The 26,595-nt window shown below is 44.7% G+C and overlaps 1 protein-coding gene across 1 annotated transcript in view; it reads left to right on the top strand.

Annotated features, from left to right (window-relative positions):
* Positions 1 to 26,595, top strand: part of LOC142817888 (uncharacterized) — a 182,915-nt gene that overhangs the window by 144,134 nt on the left and 12,186 nt on the right. Inside the window, exons 18-20 of the mRNA XM_075895824.1 lie at positions 14,817 to 15,044; positions 15,979 to 16,238; positions 19,261 to 19,359. Coding sequence (XP_075751939.1) covers positions 14,817 to 15,044; positions 15,979 to 16,238; positions 19,261 to 19,359 — 587 coding nt within the window. The remainder of the gene's footprint in view (positions 1 to 14,816; positions 15,045 to 15,978; positions 16,239 to 19,260; positions 19,360 to 26,595) is intronic.

Here is a 26,595-nt window from a genome sequence, read left to right as displayed (position 1 = left end):
AAAAACGAGGTTAAGGGCATAGAACATTAGCTGCTGTTAGAGAGGCTCCCGTTGTGTTGATCATTACAGTCAGCCGGTGTTCCAAGAATTTTTTTTTTTACTTTTGTTTTCTCATTTCGCGTGATGGCGGTGCCAAAGGACGACTCCACTATCACTGGCGTTGTGACCTGATAACAGGTTTCGCTGCTAAATTCCGACATGCATCGTTAATTTTCGCGACCAAGCCCAATAGCAAGAATACAAGCGCATTCCATCTTCCATGGCAGGAATGGCTGGCAGACTGGTCGAAAGCTTCACATCTTTGTGTTGGCATATCCGAAAGCCAATATCTTCTAGTAAATGTTTGTTTATTGCCTATCGACAGATCTGGATGTGCAGAATACTTCTGTTTTGAATTTTTTCGATGGAGTAGTTCAATGCAACCGTATCTTTGTCGCTGTTGCCCCTTAAAAGCTGTTTGCCGAAGTGCTTTGCCCGGTCACCCTTGGGGACCTATTACAGATGTGTCCATCTAGTGTACATTGCCACTTCAAGTTCAAGTTCTTTATGGGTTCAAGTTTTTATCAGTACTTGAAAATACTCAACACTTGTTATATCCATAGCCACTGGCTAGTATAAGGGGTCTAGTAAGGGGACTTCGGCGGAATGCATTCAGTTACTCGAAAAAGCGGTGATCCGTGACGTCGTGGTGCTGTTGACGACGTCGACAGCACATTTCCATTGTAAAGGAAAAGAAAGTGGGTGAATTTTACAGTAACAGGAGCCTGAAACAAACTCTACAAGCCTGCCGTAGGAACGCGTCCAGAGTTAACTCGATCGCCCGACATGTGCATTTAGAGCTACATCTCAGCTAGGGGACGGATTTTGTTGCACTGAACTGCACTCCAGTTTTCTCATGTGTGTCGAGAGTTCTGAAAGCTTCGTGAAATCAAAATAACGTTTCGGAAGAAAAAAAATTGCCCGCAGCTTCCCTCGGGGGAACACTGAGGAGGATGCGGACCATATAATTGGTTAACGGGGTGTTAAAGTGCGACTTACTTGGGTCGATGGCTAAATTGGTTAACGTGGTTGTGAAATGGGGTGTTAAATTGCGACTTACTTGGGTCGATGGCTAAATTGGTTAACGTGGTTGTAGGAGGGGGTGTTAAATGAGTGAACACGTACACACGTATGCGAAAGGGCGGCGCTGGTCGAAGGGACGTCGATCATTGTGTTTGTGGATTCGTTGGAATTCATTTCACCGCGACCTTGGACGTCGACGCGCCGTACAAACCAACCGACGAGCGGCAACTGAGCGAGCGAGCGCCGACCTTGAGTATATATACAGCACGACGGCGCATGCACTGTCAGCTGTTGAATGTTCTCGAAGCGCGACGCCACATGCGCGTCCACTGGAGAATCAGGAGAATTGTAGATGTCGAACGCGGTGTGTAGAGGAGGAAGGGTGCACAGATGGTGGAGGAGTGAAGCGCGCACGGTGTGTAGAGGAGGAAGGGATGCACAGATGGTGGAAGAGTGGGCGACGGCGCGACGGCGCATGCGCGCGCGTCAGCTGTCGAATGTTCGAGAAGCGGTGTGGACGGCGCGGACGACGCGGACGGCGCACTACAAGGCGCGAGTATAAGATGCTCCGCATCTAAAAAACAGAAGCAGGGGGCGTGTAGTTGGCGTAACTACAGCCAGTCAGTGGTGGTCAAAGTAGACAGTCCACAAGGTCGACACATCAAAAATCTTTTCCCTGTTCTGGAAAATAAAATGCGATTTATGCTCTCGATATCTGCATGCTCACAAAAATCTGCATGTTCGCAGTTTGTTACTGCTAATAATCATGACTCACCTGTAACTGAAGTTCGTTCCAGCGTGCCTCAAGGATCAGTACTAGGACCACTTCTATTTCTAATCTATATTAATGACTTGCCATCTACATTGACATCTCATGTTCATTTATTTGCTGACGATTGCGTAATTTACCGTGAAATAATCAGTACTGACGTTTCTAATGCTCTTCAATCAGATCTAAACCTTATAAGCGATTGGTGTAATACCTGGCGAATGCAACTAAATATTAACAAATGTAAAATTTAACGTGTTCATAGAAACTCTACCACCCTTCCATTCTACCATATGAATAATATTCCCTTAGACCCTGTGAATTCATATAAATACTTAGGCGTTCATATAATACTTAGGCGTTCAAACCTGACCTGGTCTCTTCATATTGAATACATAAGCAGTAGAGCTAACAGCCCGCTTGGCTACTTACGTCACCAATTTTCTAACGCCCCGTCATCTTTTAAATTACTACTTTATCAGTCTTTAGCGCGCCCGAAACTAGAGTACGCCGCAGCAGTGTGGGACCCACGCAAAGAAAACCTCAACTTCTCTCTAGAACTCCTTCAAAACAATTCTGTTCGTTTCATTTTTTCCAAATATATCCGCACTTCCAGCTTATCTTCAATGAAAGCTAACCTACGTCTTCCATCACTAGCATCACGGAGAAAAATAGCTCGCTTAACTCTGTTTCATAAGATATACCATCACCCATTTCTTCATAATAACTTCATTTCACAGCCACATTACTTATCGCGCCGTTTAGACCACCGCTTCAAAGTCCGAATTCAAGCAGGAAACGCCAACACCTTTAATTATTCATTTTTCCCTAGAACATCTCGACAATAGAACCACCTTCCCAAGGACATATCACCATCATTGATAATAAACTTTTTCGAAAGGCTATAGCTAACATTGTTTAACTTGGAATCTATGGCACCTTATTATTGCTGTAAAGTTGTATAAACAGGAATAACGTCATGCTACTTTGTTTGTTTTTAATATTTTTGCAAAAAATTTCCTTGCTACATTGTATGTACTGATATTTCTAGTCGTTTGTTTTATTGCACTGTCGTATTACGTTCTTGTTCTGTTATTTACTACCCAAATTTGCATAATTTTCCGTTCACCACTCCTCTCTGTAATGCCCTCGGGCCTTGATAGTAAAATAAATAAATAAATAAATAAATAAATAAATAAATAAATAAATTAATAAATAAATAAAAAAAAGCAGCTCCACGTGTCGCAATCTTCTCGCTTCGGTAACTGATAACTCGTGGCAATCTTCTTTCGCTGTGACTGCACATGCTCACCGCGAAACATGTACGTCGGCAGCCTACTTACCTACTCCGTGCCCAACTAAATCGGCGTTTCATTTCTTGCCAGCCTATTATAGTATTATTGCCATGAAATGTCCAGCAAATTCGGTAGCCATGCTAGACCTCCTCTCCTTTTTTTAGACAGACCTGAAATAGGCTCAAATGGTCGAGCAAGCACCCCTGCCACCTTGAAAACACCCGTAAACCTTTCCATCAAAATATCAAGTGCTTCGTATTCCACGCTTGAGCAGCCGTTTCGATAAACATGCTGACTCCATGATTTACCGGGAAAGTCATATCTAATGCACTGAATTTGTTAGGAGGATTTGCATGCACGCTGGGCTCCCCTGAGTCCTCGATATCGCCTGCAGTCTGTGGTGGCACGTCAGGAGACCTCTTAGTGTGCGGTCAAGGGCACGCACTTTGCCTATGCGTCCGACGCTCAGCAGTCATTTGACGAGTTTGATAGAAACAAAAAGGAATAAAAACAGCGAATGAATAAAGCATTTTGTTCAAAAGATGGATGGTCATTTTCTTTATTTTTAGCGGCCCTCCTGCCGACATCTTGAATTTCTATTCGGAACTGAGCAATTGCACTCCCGCCTCCCCCATCCTCCCTTGAATCTTTGTCAGATTAGCGTTCACTGTAGGGGGAGGAAGCTTGCTTGGCCCTTTTCCAACCCCTCCGAATTTGTGATGTCGTGCTTACGCGCAACAGTGGAAGAAAGACTTGAGCCGATAGGCTGAACAGTTGTTTCAAGCTCCATGTTGATTGCCGCAAGGAGGTGGGTATACTGTGCATCATTGTATCAGTTTTTGAAAAGCCCAGTTGCATCGCAAAGAAAGTTAAATACCGATGTCGTTCACCTATGAATAACAGGAGTACATGGCAGTGTTGCAGTTATTCCATATGGTAGGTCACGTGGTCTGAAAAATGTAGCATGGTGATATAGGGTGAGGGTTGTGTTCTCAGCATCAATTAAGCTTAGCCGTATTTGTTCAACAGTTCGAAAGAGGTCACAGGGTATGTAGTGACCAAAGGAAAATGCTTTCAGAGGCGCACAATCAGTTGTTCTGTTGATTTTTGTGCTATATCTGTTAACCTTGTTAATCCCTCCTTAATGTGTGCACATTGTGCATCTGCTGCTTGGGGTCGATGTATTGATACGATATAGTATTAGAGCCGCCTAATCTTGCCTCCAATTGTTAGCCACGCAAACGCAAACCTGAAAAGTTCAATTGTGCTGAACAGCACGAATATTTGCTACCGTTGCCTTAATCAGACCATGCGAGAAATCTCGGGGACATGTCATAAGGCACTAAATGCCGCACTCGGCAAGTCCCTGTTGCCAGCCAAGAAATTACACTTGTTTGACCGATCGTGAGTACGCCCCTTCATTTTTTGCCTTTGTGCCTCTTTATGGCATGCGCGAAGCACTTTCTTCTTTGTCTTTTTTTCACACATGCCAAAAACTTTCACGTGCGAGCGAGTGCTTTAGGTATGTGCTTTTTTGTTCCAACCTCTATTTGTTAGGTTAACGAATGTCGGTAGGCGCTAAGTAATTGTTACCTGTAAATCAATCGACTCACACACTGTCTAGTAACTATTAGGTGTTTTATCCAATACCGACTATACTTTATGTCGTACTCTTGAAATATTAAAGCTAACGTTATAATGCACGAAAAAGTTGATGATTGATTGATTGATTGATTGCTATGTGGGCTTTAACGTACCAAAATCACCATATGATAATGAGAGACGCCGTAGTGTAGTCAGTGTCAGTAATAGACGTTCATTAGATTATTCCGTGCATTGAAGACCGCTCCTGCAATTCTTAGACAATCGAAATCCAAAAGAAATGCAAGAAGTGGAAGATGAAAGGTTCGAGAAGGAGACGAGTCCTTTCATCTTGAAGTTGACTTAGGGGAATGCACAAGAGACTCTGCAAGTTCAGGTCTCAGAAAACAGCACGTGGTATGCTTAGAACGCAGTGAGCAATGGAAAAAAATTTGGTAGGTGTAACGTTAGGAGACGAGAAGAGAGCAGAGTGGATCAGAGAACAAACAGGGGTTAAGGATGTCATTGTTGAAATCAAGAAGAGAAAATGGACATGGGCCAAGCATGTAGCGCGTAGACAGAATAACCGCTGGTCATTAAGGGTAACTAACTGCATTCCCAGAAAAGGCAAGCGGATTAGGGAGAGACAGAAGCTAAGGTGGGCAGATGAGATTAAGAGGTTTGCGGGGATAAATTAGCAGCAGCAAGCACAGGACCGAGTTAACTGGCGTAACATGGCAGAAGCCTTCGTCCTGCAGTGGACATAGTTGGGATGATGATGATGATGATGATGATGATGATGCTTAGAACTGTCTAAAAATTGTTGGAGGGTGCCTAGTTGGACCCATGGTGATACGGTATGAAGCTCTGAGCCTACGCGAGCGAGCCGGAAGCAGTTGGCTTACAAGAAAGTGCCGACAAGTGGCTTCACAAGCTTAATACATGCCGGAAAATTCGCTGTGCCAAACAAAAAGAAAAAACATTGCTGCAAGGAATAGCCGGAAACTTCTCGGTTCACCCTGTAGCTTTTTTTTTCAAGGATCATGCTTCCTTCATCGCTGACCGAATTAAAGGTGTGCTTACCTGTCATCTATTTTGAACCACAACAAAAATCGCAGCACTCTCTCGAGTGGTCTCACCTATAAGCCACACAGAGCACCTTGTGTACTTTTCGTGGTTTTTCCTGTCTTTTTGGGCGCGTTTCCACTCTCACACACCAGATATTTCACCTTCAAGGCATACCAGAAAACTTCTATACGTATAGCCGCGACCACGTTTGTGCAGAGTGCTCGAGCAGCTCGTTTTTGCTCTGTGGGTCGAAACCTTGAGGCAGTTTTGGGCTCTGAATGATGTATCAGGAGCATGCACGACCTAGCTCCCAGGCTGATCACGTGAGAGCCTGATACTGCCCGAAGGTTTCACCCCGCAGAGCAAACACCCGCCGTTCGCGTGCTCGACACAGACGAGGCCACGGCTGTACACACACATTGAAAGTGGCCGGGCCAGATGAACGGAACAGCAGCGAAAAAGATAAGGACGAGAGCGCCGCCCATCGATGTGACAAATTAAGCGTGTGGACGAATCTATACGGTGTTAAAGAGAAAGAAGTATAGCTAAGAAAACGCTTTTGTTTTGCTAATTCTCGCATCTATTTATTTGCGCAAAGGTTGTAAATATAAAACCACATTTGCAAAAACTGCTGAATTAATTTTTGCCTGCTACCATAGCCACTGGGACGCTTTATTTTTGGTATCGAAACTAGTCCGAGTGTCCATACGCTGAAATTGGACGCGCGGACACGTGATGTAGTACAAGTGCACCATTCCACACGCTGATCTATGCGCTAGCAAAAACATGCACGACGCCGAGGCAATTCCACCTGATAACAGCGTTGAAGGGACGGGTCCTCCGCAATCAGTTCTGCGGGACCACATCACCGAGGCCACAGGACAGAAGATAGTCTGCATAGGGTTTTATGCAATAAACCTCTAAACCTCAATTATTTTAAACTTCATAGACGACGCCGAAGAGAAGATTATGTGATGACCTTCTTTTAATATGAAGTTTTCAAATAGGGGCCCTAATAACTTTGGGGCCCCAAAGAAATAGCATTGAGGCCACTGCGCTTAAGTGAGACCCAAACGAAGTTTGTGTTTTGCTTTGGTGAACCTATTTCTCGAATTTAAGGGGAGCCACAAAGGTGGTCGCAAGAGCTCTTGCGTCAAACAAACATCCCAGCAGCTATTGAAGTGACAGCCGGCCCTCAGCCAATACTAGAGGGACCTTGAATAGAAGGAATATCTAAAGCGCCTAAAATTGCGTTTGAAATCTCTTATATTTTCCTTGACCAAACGCTAGCTTACGCTAAGCGCTTTGGGGCCCCAGACTCATTATGTCAGCGCAGAAACGCTTAGGCATTCAAAAATATTTTATCGGCCGGGGTTTCGCATCCTGAGAAGTGTAGAATTTATGATGACAAATGCAACAGTGATAAGCCATTGTTTAAAATATCAAGATAATAAAAAGGGCTGAATCACTCATCAAAGCCCAAACATAAAGAGTCGCGTTGAGAAAACGCTAGAATAACAAAAAATACAGATAAATTATAACAGAAAGCAAAGGAAGTTGAGCGAGAAGAACGCTGGGAAAATAACTTTTTACGCGAAAAAAAAAAAAGATGCGTGCCAGTGTTCCATCATTTAACATTTAGGAATGACATGTGCTTACTGCAAGTTCTGTAAAACTTTGTTTAACGTTGATAGCGATATATGGCTCAACGCCAGTGACGGGACTCTGCTGTCGAAACTGTATTCTTGGTAGCATAGGGTTTAGAGATAAGTACTTCCACTGCTGCATTTTGACACAGTGATTCTCTTTCACTTTCGTTGCCAGGCCTTTGTTTTTACGGACGAAGCTCTCTAAGCCGTGGGTCGTGCATCCACGATGTATGTAGAAGGAGTAGTTGTAGTAGTAGGTAGCCACCTCTCGTATAGTTCTTGGAATATCCGCTGTATGGCGGCACTTGTATATGATGAATATACAATGAAAATATGCGAGATGGTAGTACTTGGAGCGATCACTAGATGGGCTGACGGACGCACGTGCGGATGCAGGCGCGCACAGTCAGACAGACAGACAGATGCAAAAACGGACGGATAGAGAGACAGACAGATGCAAAAACGGACGGATAGAGAGACAGGCAGACGCACGGATGGATGGACATACGCATGGATGGACAGATGGATGGACGGACGAACAACCGCATAGACAGACAGACAGACAGACAGACAGACAGACAGACAGACAGACAGACAGACAGACAGACAGACAGACAGACAGACAGACAGACAGACAGGCTCTTGGACGGACGGATGGACCGACGAACGGACTATGGATGGACGTACGGACGGATAAATAGACAGACGCGCGGACAGTTGAACAAACGGATGCCCGGATGGACGCATGGACAGATGTAAGCACGGACAGACTGATAGACGCTTCGCCCCACCCATCATTACTCACTCCGTGGATATGCCATGATCTTTTTAAATATTTGCATCCCGTCGTGCATTCTCAGCATTTAGAACAGGTCGCTTTTAGAATTCAATGCAGCATGCCTCACAAGTATACATGATGCACGTGCTAGAAGAACGATTGGAAGCAAGACTTGGTTTGGAGTTTACTTGAGCAAACAATTGAAACGCAAGGACACGGGAGGCGGGTTGGGTTTCATGTAAATTTCATCACAGGCAACCGAACCGAAAGAGCGTTTCCACTCTGCGTGTGGTCGAGCGTTGCAGGCGCTGGAGAGTGTGAAGCGAGCAAGAAGTGTGTTGCGAGCGGGTGGTGGTGGTGGTGGTAGTGGTTAGAAGATGAGAAAAGGCGCCTAATTTCTGCAACCCGGTCGGGAGCACAGCGCGGTGCCTTGGGCGGAAGAACCGGCAGTTGCGGGTGCTGCGGCGAGCATGTTGCGGGTGAGGGGCAAAATGACGTCACAGCACACCTGCGAGGAAATCGTGGCATCAACGTGAGTCTAAGAGCTCCTGCGCATCTAAAAAGTGTTACCTAAATTATAAGGAAAATATGCATGTCTGAAGGATGAGGGCTACATTGCAACAACTTGAAAAGGGGCTGAACGCAATCGAAAGGAAGGGTAGCCCTCGGAAAAGCTTTTTATGCTTCTTTCTTCTGTGATGAAGGTCTTGTAGCTTACGATATACCATCACGATTCAAGGATGACGCGTATTGAAGCGCATCGACAGATGCGAACGAAACAGTGGGTAATGGGCTCGAATAAACGAGCTCAGCCATGAAATTCGTGGTATAACTTCACAAAAAACTGGACCAGATGGTCCAACTTATCACTATTTTGCAGCCATAAAAAGAACGAATGTGAAATGATTGATTTTGTTCAATTGTAAACTGCAACGTAATTGATAGCGAAACTAGGGCACCTCGACCGTTTCTATCTATCTATCTATCTATCTATCTATCTATCTATCTATCTATCTATCTATCTATCTATCTATCTATCTATCTATCTATCTCTATCAAACCGCCTACGTTGGAGCGCTTTTGTAGTCATCGTAACATGGGGTGTACCAAAATTGCATACGAGGACGTGAATACGTTGCTGAGTACATCACGAAAACAATCATAGGTCACGATGTGAGTAATGTGGATTGTCTGCCGCGTGCGTCTAAAACCCTTTCCACCAGCCGCCTTATGCTTATGCACATACTCGCATGAATCGAACTCGGGTATTCGGCATGTCAGCCCAGAATTCTACCATAGGACCAGGCGAGTGCTTCAAACTTCTCGACTAAAGGACTCTCCCACCAACTACGGGTCGGGCCAATGCAACTTTTTGTTGCAATGTTGACGATATGCCTTTAAAATAATGTAATAGACACTGAACATGCAAGCTACATATAGTTTGCACTAACGTCACTGAAATAATCATGTTGAAACAAGGCATCCATGGCTTGTGACGTCGAGTTGATGTTACCATCGCAGCATCTCCCATATTTTGGTTGTTGTTGACGCACAGAGGCCAATAACAACTGCTCCTAAACTAACTAATCTTAAGCGAACTGTTTATTGCTCTTAAATTAGATTCATAGACTCTAGCATGTGTTTGGAAGTTTCTTTCGAATTGCCAGCCGTTTACAGTAGTCAACAATCTCCAGTCTCCACTATGGTGCAATACCGCCGGTGTACCGCAAGGTAGATTAAGCCGCTACAATTCCTGTTATATATCAATGACCTCCCTAATAACCTAGCTTCGCGTGTGCGACTGTTAGAAAATGAGTGCATTTTATCCTTTTTCCAGTTCAGATGACCATCACATTAAACAGAACGATCTCGTGCTTAATTGCTGTTGGTGTAAAACTTTGTTCATTACTATGAAGTCATCTAAATGCAAGGTCATCTTTTTTACCCGAAAACACTCAGTTCACAATTTTTCTTGCAACATAAATCACAACCTGATTTTTTGTACCACTAAATACAATTACTCAGGAATTCTTCTTACGTCACGTTCATATGTGCTAATGCGTCAAAGCCACTGGGGTACTTACGTTGATCCCTGCGAAATTATCCTGCGTATTCTTAAATTTATACTATGCAACTAGTTTTCCTACCATTTGCATCAAGCAAGGGTGGGAAATTCGAAAGTCCTGAATAAGCTTCGAGCTACTTTCTAGAATTGAGTAGAAGAACAACCTATAGCACAGATTTATTCAAACTAAAGACTGTGAGCTATTTCGCAAATTTAAATCAAGCCGTAATCACTTGGAATAAGGTAATAAATAAAGCTAGGCTTAGCTACTTTGCAAACTATCTCATGCACTGTATGCTCTGAGCTTATGCGGAAAAGGCTAAACACTGTCTTAAAAGTAAACGCCACTCCTGAAAACATCACGAAATTAGAGATAAATGGGTAAAGAGCTCTCAGGTACACTACTTGCAAACGCTTTTAATAAGCAATTTGTTAGCGTCTCGTTGGGCAATAAAATGTAAGTAGTGTTCCTTGCATTACAAACACAATTTTTTGAACCCTGTAAATGAGCCTAAAGTAATTGATATAAGTCATCACCTAAATACGATTACCTAAATACCACAAAACCTACAAAGCATGTATTTAATCTTCTAGCCCCTCTTCTTTCTTACATTTTTCAACTTATGTCTTTCCCGCGGAATGCAATTTGCACGTGTGACACTGTTATTTAAGTAAAATAATAAAATGACATGGGTATCTATCGCCCTATATCTATTCTTCCGGTATTTTCAAAATTACCTGATAAAATAATTTTGAATCGATTTACTGAATGTGAAGGAAAACATAACTTTATAGTACCGTTCCGATTTGGTTTCCGCAAAGGTCTTAGCACTAAACTGGCGTTATTGGCTGAAAAAGACCTAGTAATAACAGCATTTAACGAAAGTAAATTAATCCTAGCAATTTTTATAGAGTTTGCCAAAGCATTTGATCTTATAAATCATACCCTTTTATTAGAGAAACTGTTATGCTAAACCTACCACAGCAAAGTGGCATACCTAATGAAATACTACCTACAACATCGTATCCAGCGAGTCGGCATAAACCAGGATCTCTCTAGTGCACTCGTCGTGTCTTCAGGTGTGCCACAAGGCAGTATCTTAGGCCATTTCTTTTTTTAATCTCTATAATATAGATGTAATAACGTAAACATTCGGGCAAAATATGTAATTCAGGCTGATGATACTAGAATATTTTTATTCGAGAATTAGTTGATGAATTAATAGATGAAGCCCACTTAACCTTACAAAAGTTAGACAAATGGGCAAGTCAAAACAGTTTCAAATTAAAATCAAGTAAAAAAACAATGTTGTTTCGCAGTAAAAACAAAAAAAAGATTACGGTTAATAAAAATATAACACTAAACTCCTCACCCATCGTCCTCGTATCCAGTTTTAAAACATTAGGCGGCGTCTTTCAGGAACCATGATGCTGATCTGCACATATCAATTGCCTTGTATCAAAGCTATCTCAAATGATTGATATTGTTTAGCACAATGATCATATACTGCCACAGAATGTTATGATGCTAATATTCAACAGTTTTTATATGATATGTGGGGCATAACGACCTAAAAACACGATATGTATATGAGAGACGCGGTAGAAGAAAGCTCTAGAAAGTTCGACCACCTGGGGTTCTTTGACGTGAACCCAAATCTGAGCACACGTGCCTACAGCATTTCCGCCTCCACCGGAAATGTAGCCGCTGCAGCCAGGATTTGATCCCACGACCTGCGGATCAGTAGCCACTAGACCACTGCGGGAAAGCTCAACAGTTGGTATCAGTCCAGACTTAATTACTGTCAATTAGTTTGGGGCACCACTACTCAAGAAAATCTACACAGAATACACGTCTTACACAAAAAGTTCCTACGCAAGATTGAAAACGCCTCAAGTCATTTCCACACACGCGAGTATTTTTTTTTAAATATTGTATACACTGTAATAAAAATTACTATGAGGTCGGAGTAAAACGCTTTTCTTCTAGTGACCGTCCTACTCGGAGTAATATTTGCTCTGGACGTCCGGAGAAAAACTTTTGCTCGGCTCGCCAGAAGAGTTAAGTGGCGCACCCGAAGCACTTTCGAAAGTTATTTCACTGTGGTCGACCGGAGCAATCGCGTGGCACCACCGAAATACTTTCTACTGGCATTTTCCTCCAGCTGGTCGGACAGATTACGTGGTACCTCGGGAGCATTTTTCGCAGGTTTTTCGCTCCGGCTATCCCGAGCTTTTGTGTGGTATTTCCGGACTGTTTTACGAATGCACTTACTTCGTCTGGACAGAATTACTGTAAGGTGGACCAGGACCTTATTAAGGTGTTTACTCCGCTACTTAATTATTGTGTGCTGATAGTTTCACGCATTGGTTACACGAAGGAAGTCCCTCTTATGCTAGCACTGCTGAAGTATTGTGTATTTTTTCCACGGAGCTCTAGCAAATGGAATCGAAAGAAACCCCGGAGTTCTTTTTTTTATTTGTTCAAAATAGGCTGCCGATTTTGGACACCAAGCATTTAAGAAAAGGAGACAAAATAAACAAACATGCAGAAAAGCCGCCACGAACAAAACACAATAAGACAGATCACGTGAAATCAACAGCACTCAAGTTTGAAGCGCAGCGTTTCAAAATGAACCCCATATTGCTGCAAAACGATGCACGACAAACGAAGAAAGCGTGGCCACCGAGAATAACTCTTCACCATTCCCGAAGGACCATCCATCATTGATGACGCAAGGGTTGAGCTGATTGCTTCCATTATAATTTAGCAAGAAAAGAATCATACTTGAGAACTGCAAACATACGAGAGATACGGAAACTGAGAACACTCAAGCCACGGACACTATACAGTCTGTGAGTCTATGAGAAGAAGCAACTTCTAAGACTGAACACACACACACACACACACACACACACACACACAAACACACACACACACACACACACACACGCACGCACGCACGCACGCACAAACAAACAAACAAACAAACACACACACACACACGCACACACACACACACACACAGAGGATGAGCGTTCAGTATCAAGTAATCCGGTGTGGGACAGCCGCAACATGATAAAAACACACCTCCCTGACGAGATCAAAGTTCAAAGCAGGCCAACGTTTCTACATATTTATAAATCGATAGCTCTACCTTTGCTTAAACATTCAAAAGCAATTCTTGACTAAAATTATCTTATTTCGGTACTCTTGTAGACGGCATCGGCAATGCCCTTCCCAGTAATTTCTTAATTTTCTCAAATATTAACTTTGATTATAACAGTCGCATTTTATTGCGTGCTCATCGTCATACTTCTAGCAAAGTAGGCCCTTACAGTTTGCATGGTTACGGCCTGGCTTTAAGGAAAGGCGAGCTTTATCTCCTGCCCCGCCACGGTGGTCTATAGGCTAAGGAACACGGCTGCTGACCCACAGGTAGCGGGATCGAATCCCGGCTGCGGCGGCTTCATTTCCGATCGAGGCGGAAATGCTGTAAGCCCGTGTGCTCAGATTTGGGTGCACGTTAACGCACCCCAGGTTGTCGAAATTTCCGGAACCCTCCACTATGGCGTCTTGAAGTGCTGAAAGAGCAAGATGATGTATCAAAGTATATTCTGCGCATATAACCATTGTAGGAATAGGAAAGTATGGACCAATACTCAGTTCATAGCTGATGGTTTTTCATTGTATTTTGTGGCGGTACTTTGTGATGCCCTCGTATTTTCTCGAATATGTAAAATGTGAAGAGTCTTGATATGCCAGGTAGGTAAAGGAAATAAAAAGTGAGCGAGGCGTAGTGGAGAGGATTCCTGACATCTGATATCGCGGACCCAGGGGTCAATAACTCGAATCAGATTTTTCTTTGTCTTTTGATCGTGTGAATTTTTCAACGTCATCTCCGGGACAAAAATACATCACTGAAATCTCGATTGACCCCGGCATAAAACAATTGTGTGTTAAAAAGGTATTTAAGAAACGCATAAATGTCATCATAGAACGGCAATGTAAAATCGCACAACTAATTACATCTTTTTTTTTCGTAAAGCAACGAATTGTGCCTGTTCATATATCACAAGGATGGAGGTTCTACCGAGTCTCGGCAAAAACCTAAGAATCAGAATTGGCTCAATTGCGAAGTAATAGGGCTCAATCTAATAGGCCTTGGTTCCGACTGCAGTATAAGCATTTTGTCGCATCTGCCTAATGATAATGAGATCGACTTCGTAAAAAAGAGAATTTTCGCTGCATGATGTCGCCTAAAGTTATCCTACCTTTTTTTTTAATATCCGAATAAAGGTCGTTGTTAGTTTATTTACAACCCATGAGCTGATCTAGGGTTCGTTTACTGGGAAAAGTGAAGGGTGAAGTGGGTAGAAGGGTGCAAACAAGTGGAGAAAGCAAATAGGTTTTGTGCGTGAAAATTCTCCCATTTTTTTCTTAGAAATGATGCGCTCTTGTTAGTGCTATTTTCGTACTGTTTTCTTCTCACGCTCTACAGCGCTACTCACAGTCCTCCATGTTCCACAACTCGCTGCTCCTTCCCAGGCTGGGAGTACTCGGCGTTCGTGTTCTGCATCGTAAACAGCGTGGCGTTCGCCTTCATCGCCTACGCCTACCTCAACATGTTCATCACAATCACGCATTCCAAGGTGGGCCTACGCTCCACGCAGCAGCTGCAGGATCGAGCCATCGCCAAGCGATTCGCCTTCATCGTGGGCACCGACTTTCTGTGCTGGATGCCGATCGTGTTCATCAAGATCATCGCCATAGCCGGTACGTGAGCACGTGAACTCCACGACGCCCGAACGCGTTTTCGCAATCTCATCGCGATCAATTATTGACCCTAAAAGCCATTTACGGGGATTAGTCAAGGGTGTAGGAGGGAAACAAGAACATCATTCTTTAAAAAAAAGACACTGTGAAGCAGCGTATGGAAGCCTGTGCATGAGGTTCCAGAAGCTCTCGCAAGCTGTCGATGATTCTTGCCAGGTTCTCCGCGTGCAAAGGGATGGATGCAGACTTCAGTGGCGTAGCCAGGCCTCTCAAATTTTTATTTCTATTTCCATGGCATACAAATCAGAAAATCACACCCGACAACATCTGCCTGCATGACCCACACTTCGAATCAAAGATATGTCACCCCCAAAAAATTCTGTCTACGCCCCTGGGAGACATTTGTTAATGACCTTAGTAAGAAAATTCAAAAATGTGTATGCATGGCACTATTTGAGCTACCCCCGAAGGATGCTGGTTTCGGACAGTGTTCTCTGCAGAATTATATCGTAAAACGAGAAACGATTTTAAAATATCCACAGCTGAACAAGTTATTCTAATAGAAAACAAAAATTACGGCTCACCTTTTTACCCTGATTTCACAAGGTTTAAAGTTCGAAGCACTTGCTCGGACCAACTCTCAGTAGTCTCGTACTGTTCATTGTTGTAATATCTACGGCACATTACCTATTTTTCTGCTAACAAATATGTCCTTACCGTATTCAAATGAAGGTTTGTCCACGCGTGCGACAAGACATTGCCTTTTGATGGGAAATATGGCGCGCATAAACTACCCACTGACCGATTGCGCTGCGAAAGCATCGGCCTTGCCAGCTAGACGTTTGTCAGTGTCTCGTGTTACAACCATTCACACCACCCCAATTTTCCCAAAGTTGCGGCGCCGTTTTGTGATCTCCACCGATTCTCTTTGCAGGAACAAAGATCGACGAGACGTTGTACGCTTGGGTCGCAGTGTTTCTGTTGCCCGTGAACTCGGCGCTCAACCCCGTCCTCTACACGCTCACCACGCGAATGTTCAAGCAGCAGCTGAACCGGTTCCTGGAGAACTTGCGCCAGTGTGAGCGGGTACCTTCGTACCGACAGTCCGGCCAGTCGGGCCAGTCGGGCCAGTCGTGGTCGTCCATTCCCACGGTGCGGGGCCAAAAGAAGACGATCGTGACTTCACTTTCCGAAGTGAGATGCTCTCATTACTCACTCATTCGGAGTTCATTGCTTGAGGCCTGCGAAAGCTGAAACAACGTACTTTGGGACACGGGTCAAAGATGTTTTCCAGAATTACTCTAAATGAATCACGTATTAGTCCTATACTCGCATATCGTGCTAGCACAACATGCACAATTAAAACTCGTGCCTCATCAGGAGGAAACAAACTCACAAGCTTCCTTGCGCATTGCCCTAATATTACTCAAAGGCGGAAGCATTATTTAAGTTTCGCTGTAAAAAGTGAGCCTCCGCCGTCTCCCTCTAACATCTCTCTATATCTCGGCTGGTTCTGCAATGTTTCCATGATTGGAGCTCCTTTGCCGAGGCGACGACGTTATCAGATGACGTTACCATGTGAAGTCTCGTTACAAAGTGACGTCTTGATGACGTCATAGACTTCGGCGTTCTGTGACTTCCTGATAATAACTCAGAGGCATGTCGCGTGATGATAACTTTAATGCGTAATTTACGACAGGGTTCACCAAAATTTTAGTGATGTATTTCTATCACCGATATGACGCTGATAAAAGTAACTCATCAAAATGAGAAAAAAAATACCTTATGAAAAACTACCTCTTCCAGGAGTCGAACCTTTGAACGCACAGCCTGCTACGATAAGTGCCCGGAGCTCCACTGACTAAGCTATACGAAAGCTTTTTATTTTTATTTCATAGTATTTAGTGTAATGCATATTTGAAATTGTAGCATTGACCTAGTGATAAATTCACTTAGCCACAATATTTGCAGAACGACTGCACAATAATTCATAGGCTTACGTAGAGATATATACTTAGCAAGTCCGGAAAAAGAGGAAAATGGGCACATAACTATTTTGTTAGAAACGCGCGTGATATATTTCCCGCATTCTCTCTTGCTCTCTGCTGCTGTTTTGGAACTCTGGGGCGCAGTACTCTTTTGGTGTATAAGACGAAGAAATAAACGCTCCTTCTGCATTGTGAGCGCTTTGCTAGTGCTATGAAAAGTCGCCTTCACTGATAGCTAGCCTTCGGTGATTTCTTCGAAGAGAAAGACTGCAGTGAAATTGCCATCCACTTCAGAGTAAGGCACGGGCATGGTCCGGCAATGAAGCCCGCTGGACACGGCGCTGGCCTCTTCATTATTCCCCGAGGCCCACGTGTGTGAGGGACCATCTGTTGTCCGGTGCACAGTTGCGTTGGTGCGGTCACTGTTTTCAAAAATTTCATGCTCTAGGTATCGGGTGTATCCTCTTCCACTCTTCCAATATGTTTACAGTCTCCTCGCGAGTCTGTGATGATGACTCTCGAATGCTCGTGACAGGTTGCCAGCACAGTGGCCACTTCCGCAATTGTTGCCTCTCATGTTTTTGAAAGTTAGGCCGCCTATTAGTGTGTTTTGGTGCCCTACCGCGGCCGTGTACTATCCCTCATGGTATGGGCTGGAGGCATCCACCTAAACAACACTGTGCCTGTTCGCCGCACAGTGGTGCGCCAGAGCTTTGGCTGTTGCTAGATGCCGACCACTATGGTTTTCTGGTACTATGCCGTTAGGAAAGGGCGTGCGCCGATGGCGTGTCTCAGGACTTCCCGGAGGCGTAAATGGTCTTCGTTTCGTGTAGGTTGTTGAATGTGCAGTCTAGTATGAACAAGACGTCCTGATTGTGTTTTTAAAATGAATCTCCTATTGATTCGTTGGTTGTGGTTCCCTGAGTTCTTGGCAGGTGTTGGTCATTCATATATGCCAAGTAGGCACATTGATCGGAAGGTTGTAGGCTCGCTTGCGTTTTTGTGGATAAGCGACTTCAACAGCCTTTTCGTCGGATTTTAGAAGGTGTAGATAGTGGGTAGAATTCCGAACGCGTCTTGTTACAAAAACGCGCTCCAGCCGCAAAACGTCTTTGCATCGTATGATATGCCACGTTTGTTTGAAACCTCTATCCTGCGGCCTACGTGGTCGCTCACCTTGCGCAAGGCGGTCAGGGTTGTGTCTTCAGCGGTGATCTGCAATCCCTGTCCAGTAGCCTCTGTATCGTCCTCGTCTCGTCATCCTCAGCACAACTAGAAAGTTATGTCAATTCGATCGATATTGTTTTCCTTATCCTGCTCGGAGATAGGTCCGTATGCGAGGAATAGTTCAATATTATAAATCTATACACTTCTGTGTGAGACGAATGTGTACAAAGTCCAAACTTGTGGGGGAACACTGAAGCCCATCACTGCGGTGAGCGTAGGTTTCTACAATTCCTACTGCTTCCTGCGTGGAGGTTTCCATTTCAACTACGCAACCTTGTTTAGTCGAAAACACACACACACACACACACACACACACACTCACACACACACACACACACGCGCGCGCACGCACGCCACACACACACACACACACACACACTCACACACACACACACACACAGAGAGAGAGAGAGAGAGAGAGAGAGAGAGAGAGAGAGAGAGAAAGGACCAACTATCAACTGTGTTTTATTAAAAACACAGCAATGTACTCGCGCAAAGAATTTAAAAAGAAACAAAGAATATTTGATTCAGCGGCTGGCACTCGAGATATTTAACTCAGTGACGTACAACACGACAAAGGGCTCCACGACGGAGGTGTCACCAGATCTGTTATTAAAGAAACACGTCCTCAGTGTTTCGCGCAGCTATCTTTTAAAATCTTGAATAACAGCTTAGCTCCAGACATCCAGGGCACGCAACCGAACTCCTTACAGACCACTTGCAAGATCGAACATTGTGTTCCCCACAATGAAACCTTATGATCTAATAGTCTGTTATATAAACGTAGTTTAAATAACGCTGACACACTTTCTCTATCACAATACACTTTGTACAACGACTAAACATAACTTTTCGTGGTTATTCACATGCGTCACCAACTTTATTCATTACGTGGTATTAATGTTTTTTCTTCACAATTCTATTTGCACTTGAAGGTTCCTGAATACTTGTGCTGTCCATGGAAAAATTTAATTGTATTACTTTTTTTTTCTTTCTCGCAGTACACCTTCGGGAAGAAAAAAACCTCGAGCGTGGTGTGCTATCCGCTGAAAAACGGCGTGATATTGCCGCTACGGGCCACCCAATCATGCACGGAAAAGGTCAGTGATAATGCTTTTCTCAGCTTCTATTTTGATATTATATGTGCTCAAGAGCCGTGCCCAATAAATCTCAGCGATGATTATAAACACAACTCTTTATCATGGAGCTACGGAATCGGTGGTCAATTGCAGTAACAAGAAAGCCCGTGTTCTTTAACTGTGATATATGTTTCATTAGCAATTATCGTGGAGAAGGTATGTTTTAGGCTCACGTCGCGTTTTAAGCTTGAGAAGGGCTCTCTTCTTTAGGACTTGCAATAATTACGGCGTAGTTGTCTTATAGGCTACTCTGAGACGCAGTAGTATTCTAAAAAAACTACATTCCTTGCGACAGCAATTATATGAACACTCTTGGTGGGATATTGCCACCGTCGTCGGTGCCATTTAGCGTATAAGTATGCGTATCTATTTACGTGAAAACGCAAGAAAGAAAAATTGGCAGATCCCACGTACAGTGGGAATCGATGATTTGCGAAGCATGAATGAGAAATGTTGAAATGTCATTTTAAAATCGGCACAACGTTATGGGGTGGAGGTAAATGATGACGTAAATGACTTCCGTGTCATTATTATCATGTTTGAATGTGTCGTTTACCTTCGTCTTCTATTTACGTCACGTGATACCAAATGTAGTATATGTGGAGCTAGCAAAACGGCCACGAGCACACTATGAGTGTGATATGGTGCCATGTTCTTACATGACACGCGTGTCAGGATTATCATGCATTGCAGCAGTCATATATTTAGACATTCATTGACATCACGTAACACCGAATTTGGTATATGTGGAGCTAGCAAAATGGCCGTGAGCTCATCATGAAGAGCCCAATATACTCCAATGTAGCTTTGACGCGCGCGCACGCTGGGCACAGTGACGCTTCGTTAGCGAAACGCGAGCACTCTATAGTCTGACGCCAGGCGTGACCAGCGTCCGTCGGTGCGAACCGACGGCAATCGGACGCTCAACCTCTTGCTTGTGAGTGCGAGGCGTTAGCCACTGAGCCATGAAAGAGCATCTAGTCCAACATTGAAACGGCAAGCCATTTATAGACCGTTATCCGCGGTGGCAAAGGGGCGCTGCCACGTTGCCACGTTTGAACACGTGATTTACTGGCCTCCTTTCCACTTCCCATTCTGCGTTGCCATAGGCCGGCCGATTCCGCGCTGCCGCCGTTTCCGGGGAGGCCAGCAAATGGGGCACAGCGGTCTGTCTTGATGTCTCCATCACATTTTCTGCACCCGACCACAGTACAAACTTCTTTTTTACGTCTCACCATTGTTCAGCTTACTCTGACATTGTCACCCGGCAGCGCAACTGGCTCGGGAAGCAGCTGACGAGACATGTTTTCTTGCAATGCTCGATGCGCCGCCTGCTTCTCGTCGTAGGCTGGTGGTGCTGGTGGTAGTGGTCCGAAAAGAGGAAGAAAGGCACTCAATTTCTGGCAGCAATAAGGTGACACAGCGCCGCGCCTTAGGCTGCAAGGCAACGGCTGCCACATGCTACATCGTGGCCGCACCACCGAGAAGTTTGGTAGGAGACCGCTAGGTGGCTGCGCCTATATATAGCGCTCGCTCTCTGCTTGTTTGCTTTCTCTTTCGCCGGACACCACTCAGTGCACGTCGATAGCGCTACTCACTATGAACACCGCAAAAGCTAAGGTGGCAGCGAAGGGGGGCCCGCTATTCATGGTTCGCCAGATTTAGCCTCTAGAGTAAGCTCCTTCACCACCAGTCGCTTCATGGATATGCGGTAGTTTTTTTCCGGTGAGTTGTTGCTTCCACTGTTTCTGCACTTGACCGTGGCCCTAAACACTCTAGTGGCTACTCGATACATCATCCTGCTCGATCTTTTAGCTTTCTATAAAACGGCTCAATTTTATTCGCATATCACGTGCTATTAGCCCAGGGACTGCCAGAAGAAGCACGCAAATTCTTTTAGGCACTGGGCACTCTTTCCGCACCTTAGGGATATAGCTGCGGTAGATCCGCATGAGGAAAACGGGGCATTTGCATTAACGACATACTGAGGGAGCAAGCTAAGGGCTACGCAAGAGAAATTATGCGCACCTTACCGCGCGCATAAGAACGCCTGCAGTTAAGTACCATGCTTAGCGCAAGTGCCGATTCTCGCCAAAAGTATCAAACAAATTTTATATCGTTGTTGAAAGCCTACGATGTAAATGATAGTGGAGCTTATTGTGGCCCTGACACGTCTACAGCATTGTATTCTTCAGAGATGCGCTTTTTCGATGACGTATTATTTTAAGCATATCGTTGCACATAACACTTTCACTCTTCATACTTACGCGGGAAATTTCTTTTTTTTTTCCTGTGCGCTTCTTAGAGCGACACCCAACACTTGCTTGTCGGCGCTTCACTTTCTTTTCTTCAATTCACCCCTATTTTTCACGAAATGTATTTTTCACAGCAGTCAAGTGTACGTCAGCATGCCATGCACTATAGTGGTATAGTAGTAATACTAGTAGTACACTCGTAGTAGTTGTGGTAGCAGATAGCAACCTGACCAACGGTTTTAGGAACCAAGCTTTTTGTGCCGTGTGTCATTTCCTCCTTCGTATGTAGTGTGTAGCCACTTCTAGATTATGACTTGCTTAATTGATGGGGTCGTGTGTGTAAGTCCTTTTAGATCATTCTACACAAAAGACGACGCTGTACGACCATTTCGACGTAGTAGATTGGCTGTTGAGAGTTTTCTTCACAGATTTATAATAATGAAAATCTTTTAACATACTCCGGGAAAAAATGTTACAGTTTTCTCACTTACTAGAGGACAGATAGAGCCCCGCCGTGATGGTATAGTGGCTAGGATACTCGGCTACTGACTCACAGATCGCGGAATAGAATCACGGCTGCGCCGTGATTATATTCGATGGAGGCGAAAATGATATAGGCCCGTTGCTGTAGGTTCACGTTGAAGAACCCCATGTGGTCGAAATTTCCGGTGCCCTCCTCTACCGCGTCTCTCATAATAATATGGTGGTTTCGGGACGTTCAACCTCACATATCAATTCTAGCATAGCTATAAAGCGGGCTAGTTGATTTCGGTTCACATTCAAACGTGATGTTAGTAAACACAGACACCAGTATGCATAAAATACATGATAACTCTGTTACAAATTTTCAATAGCGAAGGAGTTAACTCTTGGTGCACTGCGTATGGCCGTAAAGAAAAAAAACTATCGTCGTTATAAACTGGGATGTGCCAAGAAAATTGGGTGGTTCGCACTGATCCCTACTGGTCCCCTAAAGAGGAAGAAGGCAACAGTTAGTCCAAAAACAAATGGTTGCAAAGCAACGGTGGTCATCCGAAGATCCTGAGTACGTAACGAGAAAATACTAGGCAGCGTAAAATCCAACGGTGGCCACAAGAAGGACCTGAAGTGATAGAAGACCTGCACCAATGATGATGCGGCCGCAGATGTAAAAGAAGTGCAAACGCTTGGTCTCAACACGAGTTTTTGCTTCTGCAATTTAGACACCTGTGTCGGGCCTGTGAAAGGAGCGTAAGGACAGGTTTTGTGTGGTCGAAGGAGCACCTCTTTGAAATGTTCATGCTTATGCTCACTATTCTATGGCGCAGAAAAATATTGTGGTTAGGGGGAAAGAGGGAAGAGGGGGGCTTGGTATGCGGTATTACAACAAATTGTTACCATGGTACTAGAGCGGATGTTACTGTCGACAGTGCTGTGAGTGGTTATTTTCTTATTGATTGGTGGATAATGGGAGTGGCATTTGCCCTGCAGTGGGCTAGTCAGGCTGATGTTAATTGGTGATATCGCCAAACAATTTGGCATAGGCATTAGCCTACTGTACACAATATTGAGCTCCCTTATTTTATGAGGATGTTTTTTTAAAGCAATGCATTATTAGCGCAGTGAAAATGCTGGAATATGTGCATCGTTACATTATTATGCAATAAATCACTAACAACTTACAATAAACGAATCAAGATCCTGATATATTTAAATGCAAAAAATACAAGCTTGAAGTCACGAAGGTGAGTGCCATATGAGGGTTTTCTTTTCTAAACAACTGAACGATTCGACTTTATTGTCATGTGTCAAACAAAATATCTGGCGAAGGAGCGTAATGTCAACTTTTTTTTGTCTCTCAGTGTGCTCCTTTTGCTCCACGCACTGGAGAATCAAGTTTATGCTGCATTCACTTCGTGCGGCTAACTTTATACTATTGATAGTACTATCAAACACACTATAGATAGCGCTATCCATAGTTTTTGTAAAAAACATGATTGGTCTAGGAGGAATGCTGTACGGGGAAACACCGGAGACTTTGAATATATGGTGTTATTTATTGGGCACTAACATGGAGCTGTATCCGGGCTTCTAACATTTTGCCTCCATCTAAATTCTACCGTGATGGTATGTTTACCCTTGACCTGCGGGTGAACATATTATCAAAAGTTCGATAGTGACCCACCATTGACTGTATTGATAGTAGCATCGATAGTACTGTCTTACTATACGATACACCATAGACAGGCTATGAGAAGAAGCTTTCAAGGATTCAGAGATGGTCGTTTAATCTATTCCTATCTTGCAAGATTGAAGAGAGGTTTGAAGCACGTTGGGTATGTTGAGCTCATCACCATGTCTCGGAAGGTTTCTCCTAAGAAGAGCTCAGAAGCATGAATACATCAAGAGAAACTCAGATGTACTTAACACGGACGGGTATTGTTACAAAGCGCGCCTCCGACGACGTTACGAAGGGCGCCCCGAAATCTCACCGCTGCAACCACTGTTTCGAAAGACGGCGACGCCAACACGGTCCCGAAGGCGCCACTGCTTGGAACTCCGCCGGAAAGGTCACCAGCCGTTTGGTAGCGTAGGTTTGTCAGCTCGCGACTGCTTCTGCGCAGAGCTGATAGACGAGCGGACGAGACGACGGTGAGTTAAACAAGGTTTATGTGCAGCATATATACAGAGTCGTTACAAATTCGGCACTGGGGCCGACAGCTTAGAGACCCGAAGAGCCGAGCTCTCCTCTGCTCTCAAATGGGTCTGCTCAACTCTCTATCACATAGCTCTCTTTTCTGACACACAGCTCAACCCTCTATCACATAGCTCTCTTCTCTGACACACATGTCTGCAAACACATAGCTCAACTGCGACACACATATCTGCTCTCCAACAGGTCTGCTGCTCGCGACGCGCCGCAGGGCTTCTTTTATATGCACCGGGTGGATTCTTTGAGAAACCAAATGTCCAACCAGAAGCGCCGCTGGTCGTGAGGTCCGAATCCTCCAAAGGGGTCGCCGCTAGGCCGCGTCATTCTTTCTCATCGAATCTGGAGAGGCTGCGCTGCAGGTGGCTGCACCCAAGGACGCCAGGCATTGCGTCACCCCCCCAGACAGGAAGGCGCCGGTTGTTTACTCGATGGGCTCGCTGGATGAGATGACTCACTGCACGTGCGCGCCAGAAAGACGCCGTCGCGTGATGACGCCGTTGAGTTGTTGATCGCGTCAGGCGGGCTCGCGTGCTGGCCTTGACACAGATTTCCTTTTTCCGAGGCATGGAGGTTCACTGCGGACTCGCAGGCATAACAGTATCGAGGACAGAGGTGGGGTGGAATAAAAATCACTGAAGCGGACGTTTCTACACATCTCGCCGAAATATTAGCAAAGGCTTCAAAGTGCATTGGGCAAGGTCGACACGCTTTGATGCGTACGAAAAGATCTCATCTCTAGGGGCCCGAGAAAGAGTCAGAGAAGGACATTCTTAATAGATGAGCGAATCACGTCAGGCATTGCCCACCGCCCGCAGCGATTGGGTGGATTCTCTCCGGAGAATGCTTCTTAAAGCCCAAAGCTTTCACCCTTTCAGGACAGATTCAGTAATGGTGTTGTTAAAGTTCACCCTATCATGTGTAGTGGGCCAAAACAATAGCGTCATTGTTCGAGCCTCCGCTGAATAATTAAGAAGATAGGATGATTGGACGTTTATCGAAGGCTGTCTAGATTCACATGAATGAGCTTGGCTATTTCACGTTCGCATAATTCCATTCTCTCACACCTTCTCTAGAAAACGATAGATAATGAGACAGAAAAGAACGGCACTTTTCTAGTAGTACTGGAGAGATTATCTGTGCAATAATTAGAATGTGTGTATTTTATCATACTGCCGACAATATTCGCTGCTGCACCAAACTTTCGCACTCAATCTTGCTTAGAATTAAGGTGGTGTCGTAATACCGGACACCCACATCGCATTCGTGCATAAATGATCTACGCGTAAGCTTGTCACAGCATCCAAAACAGGTCGACCAAGATAATAACAGACCATAACTGAAAGCTATAGTACTTGTAATCAACCCAAAATGCTTGCACATTATTTTTTTATTACAGAAGCGTGGCCGACTTCGTCAGTGTTCTGCGTGCAGGTACACTGTTTTGTCGCGTTAAAATTATGTGGATAATTATCCCTACGGGTGCCACTCTCAACTCATCCCACTTTCGTCACACTAGGAAGCTCGGCTTAGCGTCCCGATGGCTCACAGCTATGTGTCGACTGATATTAGCAACGGCGCTAAATGTTTTAGTTATTAAATGAGAAGGCACTTGACCGAGGAACAGACTCGCTTTTCCTTGACGTATTGCGCTTTGGAATTTCATAAAGTATGCACAATTTACCTGAGTAGCTCACTGTCGACTTTCTTGGGCAAGACATCTCGTCTTCTGGTCGGCTGATGGTTTTTCTGTGGAACGTGAAAACTAGAACAAACAAACACCTACTGGATAAGCATGTGAAGACGCGGCGATGAGCCCTATGAGTTTCCCCACTATCATCAATCACACACTGAGAGCTAGAGTGTTTGCGAACGCACGCGCGCCGGCCTGACACGTCTGCTCGCAATCAGCCGAGCACATAAGCTCGCTTGCGTGATCGCAAGGGACGAGAGAGATGCAAAGGACCAAACCGATGCAAGGTACAAGAGAGGTGCCGCATTCAGCGTGTAATCAGCGCCCCACTCTTTCCTCAAGGGATTGTGTCATGCGCGACCCCGACGGATTAGGGAAAGCGCAGTCCAAAGAGTGAAGTGAGAACTGTTTTGCGTTTGACCTATTGCAGCACGATGCGGCGCACGCGTCTGCCATCTATGTCGGTACAGGCAGCGGCGTAAAGTATGGGAGGGTCAGGGGGTTGGGGCGGAGCCTTAATCCCGTGTACAGTCTTGGGATGGGGGGGGGGGGGGGGGGAG

This window comes from Rhipicephalus microplus, chromosome 5, assembly GCF_043290135.1.
Source record: "Rhipicephalus microplus isolate Deutch F79 chromosome 5, USDA_Rmic, whole genome shotgun sequence".
NCBI lineage: Eukaryota > Metazoa > Arthropoda > Arachnida > Ixodida > Ixodidae > Rhipicephalus > Rhipicephalus microplus.
This window is presented reverse-complemented; position numbering and strand designations above follow the sequence as displayed.